This window comes from Pezoporus wallicus, unplaced genomic scaffold, assembly GCF_028554395.1.
Source record: "Pezoporus wallicus isolate ANWC-B61680 ecotype Strahan unplaced genomic scaffold, APGP_CSIRO_Pwel_v1 contig_3952, whole genome shotgun sequence".
Taxonomy (NCBI): domain Eukaryota; kingdom Metazoa; phylum Chordata; class Aves; order Psittaciformes; family Psittacidae; genus Pezoporus; species Pezoporus wallicus.
Window position 1 is genome coordinate 3,285,189 of NW_026635034.1, and position 7,878 is coordinate 3,293,066.

The window sequence follows — 7,878 nt, forward strand, 5'->3', positions numbered from 1 at the left end:
GTGTTCCATATATGTAGGGAGCGAATGCATTTAGTTAAAAGTGTCAAAAGCTCTGTGCCCCCTTTTGTGAAACATCTGAGTTTCCTGTATTAAATTTCTCCGACATTAGCAAGTTCATACGGCTTAAAACTGTTGAATAACCAGTGGCAATGCTGGCTTCTTCCTTTAGGTGGAGCGAAAGATGAAGGCGAGGATGCTCAGGACCTTCGGAGAACAGAGTCAGACAGCATTTTAAAGAAGGTATCCCTCAGTTTATCTGTCTGCTGCTACTGAGTTCAGATTTGAAGAGAGTCACAGTTTTAGTCTTGGAAAAGCCTGAATTTCTTGACAATTAGATGTATCCTAATAAGTCAAAATAAAACAAAAGTGGAAGTATGCAGCCAAAATACTTTGCTGTAGCTAAAATCCTGACTTGAAGATCATTGCAGATCAGTTGTATTCCTTTGTGGCACAGGTTATCTGCCATCTGTCTGCAGATCAGCTGAAGCATGTGTTTAATTACACATCGTTATTGAAATGCTAAGGTCAACTATAACCTTGTGCCTATTCTTGCTGTGGATTGATGCGTCATATAACTAGAAAATAATCCCTAATTAACATTTTATTAGGTATGATTTTAACTTGCCTAAAAAGCATGCAATGAATTCTCAAGAATGGAAGATGAGTGCAGGGGGGTTAGTGGGTCTGTCATTAGTTCAGCTTCAGAACACATTTGCTGTGATTTCTCTTTGTCCTCATATTAAATCTGCGATCTTTTTGTAGGGTGGAAATGCTAATCTGATGTTCATGTTGAAAAGGAATAACGAGGTAAGAATTGATTCTGTTGCTCAGCTGTTTCCTTCATTTAAGTGGCAAGTGAATTTGTCTCAATAGGTAATAATGTAGAAGAAACACATTTCATTTGCGGAAGCACATGCAGACTTTTAAATACATTAAGTTAAACCCACTGTGTCATTTATTTGTTTAACCTTGGATGTTCAGACAGGGAATTCACTGATTGTCATCTGCTTGCCAGCAGGATGATATCTGCTGATTATAGGCAGCAAGGGTTAATTACCATGAGGATGCACAGGGCTGTATTTATTGTGCATCTGCAGACAGAGGGAGTTTAATTTCATTGCAGGTGCAGTGAATGGGGCAATTAGATTTCTATTCTCCCTTTGATACACATTCATAACTCCCAATTAGCATTAATGGCACAATGAGAAGCAGTTCTCAACGCTGGCTATCACACCACTACTGCAAATACTGCAGTGGGTTTTCTTCTTCTTAAAAGTAATTGTAGGATAGGAGAGAATCAGGGAAATTTTTAGCCAGGGATAGGGCATCACTTTGAAGTAGCTTGCTCTGTGTTGATGCATGATGTGTTCACATTTACCTGTGTTTTCAGAGATTCTCCATGAGCGCACCTGCTACACTTGTGGGCCTGCTGTATTGCAGTTTTTCTGTTTAATGACAGAGGGACTTGTTTGGGTCAGCCAAGGGTGGGAGCCTTGGGAGAATAGCCCATATTCATTTTAAGATATCTTTTTTAGCCCCTTGAAGTTCTTTCCAGGGAATTTTTCACCAAACTGCTGGGTTTCATCCCAATTGCTCTGCTTGTTCCTGAGCAAGCTGATGCTGTGGGAAATGGTTTGCAGAGACAACCCCAGAGTTCCCAAGGAAAAAGGAAGGTGTAGAGGGGTCCCTGTACTTGCCAGACCCTTAGTGGGTCACAGTAGAAAAGTAGTGGGCTTTATGTGTACCCTGGCACCCAGTGAGATCTAATAGCAGTGCTTTTGTTTTCTCGCAGCAGGTCCTCCAAACCATTACCAGCCTCCATAAGCTGCTCAGTGCTTTGCAGGTAGGCTTAGCCGTTCATCCTGCTTCTGCGTGCTGTATGCCCAAACTGCACATCGTGCTTCACCCCCATCTCCCCTTCCCCTTTGCCTGTCACATCCCTGTGCAGCTGCATGCTCCATGGCCAGCACTGCCAGCAGGTCATAGGAATGAGCTGCTGCCTAAGTGGGAGAAAAAGGAGTTTGATGCAGCACCCTGAGGTTTTCAGGTGTGGAGCCTCTCTCTGTGGAGAGGGTGTTGCAGTGATTTGTGTGCCCTCTCTCCTAGGGTGTTGTGCTGCAGCAGGACACCTACATCGAGGACCAGAAGCTGGCTTTGAGTGAGAGGGCTCTGACCCGAAGCTTCTTCCGGCCAACCTCACTGCTGGAGCAGGAGAAGCAGCGCAACCTGGAGAAGCAGCGCCAGGAGTTGGCCAACTTGAAGAAGCAGCAGACGCAGCACCAGGAGGAGAGGCGGAGGAGAGAGAAGGAGTGGGAAGTTCGGGAGAAGGAGCTGGCGGAGCAGGAGGCCCATTTGGCCCAGCGAGAGGAGCAGGTCCAGAGAGGGTGGCAGGATCTTGAGCGGGAGCGAGAGGAGCTGCAGGTGAAGAAAGCCTCCTACCAGCTTGACCTTGAGAGGCTTCGCACGGCACAGAAGCAGCTGGAGAGGGAGAAGGTGCAGTTCAAGCAGGATGTGGAGCGGTTAGCTCAAATGCGGCAGGAGTCAGACCACAACCAGGTAAATGATGCCAATGGCCAGGCTGCTGGGGAACCATCCATTCCCTGGTGGGAGCTCCCAGCTAGCTCCTAAGCCAGTGGCATGCCAGCAGGGATAGACATGCACCAGTCCAGTCCTAGACATGCCAGGCCAGGTATTAAAACTGGCTCTTCACTTGCATATGATGTGCAGGGCTGCGTTTCTTGCATCTCCGGAGATGCCAGTGTTGATGCAACATGGTGTATTTGGGATGCCTGGCCAGTCCTGAGCAGAGGTGGCTGGCTTGCAGAGATGCCATAGGCAGTCTGGTGCCTAGAGGGTCGATACTGCCTTTGACATTGGCCTTCACCCATGGGGGCTGAGCTCTGGGGAGCAGTCAGGTAGACAAGACGTCCTTCTCAGCCTGAGCATTGTGAGTTACCTGCACCCTCCAGCTGCCACAAAAGCCACTTGTGAGGCTTTTAACTGCAGGAGAAGCCTGTTTGCACACTTACATCCATCTCCAGAAGTATTCTCGATACCTAGCAAAGAGATAGATGTTGTCTGTGTCCTAAAGAGACTGGGCACCTGAGCGAGCAAAGGTTCTCAGCTCTGCTGCAAGAGGCTTCTAGTACCTGGCTGCCCATAGATCTTGTCTGTGCAGTTTTCTGCAAGCTGGGGTTTATCTTTCTTAGACCTGTGTCTGACTGAGGAGAGCAAGCATCCGTAGGCAAAACATAGGTTGAATTTGATCCTTAAGCCTGTTGTTGATCATTTGTTTGTTTGTAACTTGCTAATTCTCAGTGTAATTTGCTTACAGCTGTAGCAGAATTAGTTTATAAATGTTGGCTTGTGGGATGGAAATGATTTTGGGTGCCTGAATGGATTAATTGCGGAGCTCAGCAGTGAGCTCTGAAAAGCAAATCATCAGAGGAGGGCTTGCTCCCTCCCACCCTGGTTCCTGATCAGGCCAGTTGTTTTCTGAGCACACAGTGAAGCTGTTCCAGCATCGAGCACACATAATTATGTGAGGGGCATGGATGCTGTGGGAGAGGCCGAGAGGTAAAATTGCTGCGAGGGGGATTAGGAGAAGGAAGCACGTTTTTGAGGCAGGTATCTCGCTGACATTTCAGAGCTATTAATAGAGGGTTTGGTGAGGCTTTGTTGAGCTGTTGTTTTGATCTTCCCTTTGAATGTTGGGGCTCAATTACATCCTGAGACAGCCGTTAGGGGAGAAAAAATAGAAGGCAGGAAAACTGTTTTGCTTTCATGTTTTGCTTGGGAAGGCTTCCTTTGACACATGCTGCTCCAGTGCTGCGTGCTGGCATTCCCCTCCCAGAGAGGCACGCTTCTCCTTGGCCTCCTGCCACCGTCTGTGTGCACAAACGGTGCAGGGTGAGTCTTGGTATTGAGATCTTAGAGAATGTTTGCCCTTGGCTTGTTGATACATAGCATAGTACATGTAGGAGCAAAAGATAACTGGAGCGTTACTCTTTATATGCCTCGTTTCTTTGTCTTAAACTGGGAGGGCTCCTTCTCTCTTTGCTTTGCATGGATGGAGACCACTTTTTTGCTGGTGAATGGGATGGATGTTCACAAGAATAGCCTGTTTCTGAGTGGTCTGGGACACACCTTTCATATCTAGTTTCTCTCCTAGCCTCTTTCATGCCCTAATGAAGCACCTTTCCTTTATAGGTTTCAAATCTACACGAGAAACTTGCGAGAGTCTCGTCCCAGTCCAGCATCGATGAATCCTCCAAGCAGAAGAGCCCTTCCCTTCCTAAACAAGGGCACTTTGATGCGGAACTGTCTGTTTCCCCTAAAAGGAACAGTCTTTCAAGGACACACAAAGAGAAAAGCACTTTCCATTTGCTTAGCACAACGAACCAGGCTAACAAGGCAGCTGAGGAACAGCCCCAGATGCCTACTCGCCTCTTCAGTTTAGCCAAACCAAAGGACAAGAAGGAAAAGAAGAAAAAGGGCCGGGGACATCGCTCCCAACAGTCTGGTGAGTGTCAGGGGAGGTCAGACGTGTATTTTGAGGATTGCTGAGCTGGCATTTTGCTCCAGCCATTGAACTTGTGGAAGCCATGAAACCTTGGATGTAGATGATAACACAGGGATAGGTCATCAGCTGTGATGAGTGGAGTCCTGGCTTGAAGTGATCTTATGTGGGCTTTCCTCTGTTCTGCAGCCCCTGAGGTTGTCAGAGGGACACACTGTGCTCCTTTGCTCCTTTCCTGTACCATCCAAGCAGCCTCCATGGGCTGAATTCTCCCTTTATTTTTCAGCTTGCCCTGCTTTGTGGAGGAAAATGTCCTGCTTCAGTGTATGGGCTTTCATGAGCTACTGCTGGGATGCTCCTGGCTGTTGCACCCCCTGACATGTTACTGTCTGCTTTAACTCTGTTCTACTTTGGAAGTGATATCTGCAACCTTTTTGGTGGCCTCTCCCTTCCTCTCAAGCCAGTCTGTCTTGTCTCTTGATCTGAAAAGACAGAGATGGTAGTTTTGCATCCCCTTAGGACTTAGTTCTGAACCTCAAACCTCTGACCCACATGAAACAAAATCTCAGGCCCTCAGCTTTATCTCTGCAGTAACTCACTGGTTTCTAACTTGTGCACAGGGAAGCTCACCAGGGATGAGACGTTATTTCAAGGTAGCTCATCAGGGAACGACATCTTTTTAAGGTGCCCAGTGGATTTGGCAGCCAGCGGGGTTTTCATGCATGTGGAGTCCCGCTCTGCCTGCTATATTCCCATAATGATTCCCACTTGTTCTTTTGTGCTGCAGATTCTCACTCGTCAGAAGCAGCTCCAGAGGGTGAGGAGATCTTCTGCTGAGCACGGATGGTTCCATTGGTCACTCTCAGCTTTGGTACATCTCCCTGCCTGCTCCACAGCACGGTGCTGGTGCCTGCATCTGACGAGCATCTGGAGTTTTTATATATAACACGTTACAAAGTCTGTTCAGTGGTGGGAAAGGGCCTCTCTCCTGTGGTTTTGGGTGAATTCTCACCTTAGAGGCTGACTGCATGGCAAATAGTACCATCTCTCTGTGCAAACCTTGGGTTCAATGGATTGGGATAGATGTTTTCTGTCTCTTCTTACTGCTAAAGGATGAGAGAACATAGCCTTAAGGGGTCTGTGCCTTCAAATTCCGCTTTTCCAGGGAACATAACCGAAACCAAGCATTTAGCAAAAGATTAGGACTCTGCAAATGGTGCGTATACACTGGCATATATAGATATACTGTATATATACATATATGTATCTATGTATCCACTGGGATATGCTTACAGTCTGTACAGCCAAGCTTAGCTTGGCCCATGGGGATAGATGATACCTGATGACTTTCAGGAAGTGTGTAGATATTAAATATCTTGCCTTTACTGCTCCTGTTGTAATGTCATTGACTTGCACACCTCTTTTGTGCTCATGGTATAGGGACTGTTTGGTTTCAGGAAAGTACTTTACACCAGGAAGCAGTAACAGCAAAAATTCAGAGGGGAAAAAAAAATCAAATTTCAAGCTATTCCAAAAGATTTCCATGGGGCAGAGGGATTTAAATGTCAAACTGTTTCCAGAATCAAGCAGAATGGCTTTGGGTATATTTAAAACACTGCAGAAAAGAGCAATTTGGTAGGCTTGCAAGGCAACCCCAGGGAGCCAGAGTAGACAGTGCTCAAGTGGGAACAACTCTAAGCAACATCTTTTTTTATGCAGTCCCTTTGAGCTCCAGGTCATTCCTTCCCATCCCCTAAGGAGTTTTTTCTTGCCAGGATGTAGTTCTTCAGTTGCATTTGACATCCGTTCATTACGAGCGTGATGACTTGCTGGAGAGATGGCTGAAAATCTGTTTTTAGGGACCTTTGTTCTGGTACTTGTATTTTTCCTGCCCCATTTTTTTTGTGTTACTGTTGGGCTTCTGTTTCTCTGGATTTTGTCAGCTTCTCTTTCTCATTTCTCAGGCAGAATGAGACAGCAGCAATTTCAGAGCACTTCAGTGCGACATCGCAGGTCAGGGCCTGAGAGTGAACTCCAAAGAGGCAGCCCCTCATCCTTATGCCTATAAAGCACCATGCACTTACTAACCATTTCTAGGGAGAAAAATCTGTTCATGTGGACAAAACCACATGGGATAAGTGCAAAGGTCCAGCATGGCAGCTCCATTTCCACCACTAGGCTGAAAGTGTTGCTGTCAACAGAAGGGAAATGTCCAAGGGTGGCTTTTGCCGTGCTGGCTGAGGAGATTGTTCAGCTCTTGGATACAGGGATGTGTTTGGGGAGGGGAAGAGGAGTGCAGCGAGCCAGATTCTCTTCCAAAGTCGTTGTTCTTCCAGACCCTCTCAGGGGGGTTACCCCAGCAAACTTGTAAATGGTTATGAGATGCTATCAGCTTCAGAATAGCTCAAGGGTTTGCTCAGAGTTTGAAGCTTTTAAGTGCATTTCCTTTCCTAGCAGTTCCTCTTTAAAAAACAACAGTATTTCTCTCTTTGCACTATTGTTTGATTTCAGTTTGCTCTCTGGCTTCTCACAAGCTCAGCCCACAGCAGTGTTCAGAGCTTGGTGCTGATGAGTATCAGTGAGGTGGATGCTTAGACTGGTCTGTCTTGGTCAGTGCAGGAATCCTAAACTGCCTGCTTGCTTTTGAAGCTCTCTAAAACGTTAAGGTTTAAAGAAGAACAAAAAGAAGAAAGGAAAAAGGTTTGAGATTTATTTTTATTTTGCTTTTTTTAACTATTATTTGGTGCTTGTTCTTACTTGCAAGCAGGGCTTGCAGAAATATTTATCTTTCTGTTTATTTGAAAGAGTTCTTTTTTAAAAAGAAGTTTACTTGGCTTTATTTTTTTATTTCTTTTGACTTTGGCTTTTGTTTGGGGGGGTTGAGGGATGGTTTATTTTGGGTTTTCTTCATTCCCCCCTTGTTTTTTTGTTTTCTTACCAAGACCTTGGTAAACCAAATGTTCTTATCTCTGGCTCCTACAAGACCAGGGTTTGGGCAGTGCTGCTTTGCAGCCGATGCCATGCTCAGAGTTACGCAATTTCATCTGAGAGCTTTCTTTATGGCAGAGCATCTTTGGGGCTAAAAAGCCTGAGTAAAGCAATGAATTTGGGCAAGACTCCTCCTATTAGTTAGTTTCTTTAAGTATTTTATTTAGGTTTTCTCATCCCTCTTAGAAGCAAGGAAGAAGCAAAACATAGAGCATCTCACAGTGATGCGAGGGTCCAGTCGCTTCTCCAGTGAGATACAGGCAGCTCTTCTGAACCTGAAGAGAGCCAAAGGAGGCAAGTGCTGGTGTTGTGGTGTTACCTTTTCATCAGAAAACCACCAATTTCAGAACATCCTGCCCTGCTATTTACAC

At 45.9% G+C, this 7,878-nt stretch overlaps 1 protein-coding gene across 20 annotated transcripts in view; it reads left to right on the forward strand.

The window, feature by feature from the left end:
• AKAP13 (A-kinase anchoring protein 13) overlaps positions 1–6,533 on the forward strand; it is a 208,590-nt gene extending 202,057 nt beyond the window's left edge. For 16 of the 20 annotated variants that reach the window (XM_057420147.1, XM_057420493.1, XM_057420062.1 and 13 more), the window contains 6 exons: positions 170–240; positions 763–807; positions 1,793–1,843; positions 2,107–2,556; positions 4,210–4,522; positions 5,307–6,533. In XM_057420147.1, coding sequence (XP_057276130.1) covers positions 170–240; positions 763–807; positions 1,793–1,843; positions 2,107–2,556; positions 4,210–4,522; positions 5,307–5,356 — 980 coding nt within the window. In that variant the 3' untranslated portion in view covers positions 5,357–6,533. The remainder of the gene's footprint in view (positions 1–169; positions 241–762; positions 808–1,792; positions 1,844–2,106; positions 2,557–4,209; positions 4,523–5,306) is intronic. The other 4 variants (XM_057420324.1, XM_057420824.1, XM_057420578.1 and 1 more) reach the window with 2 other exon arrangements.
• The last annotated feature ends 1,345 nt before the right edge of the window (positions 6,534–7,878 follow it).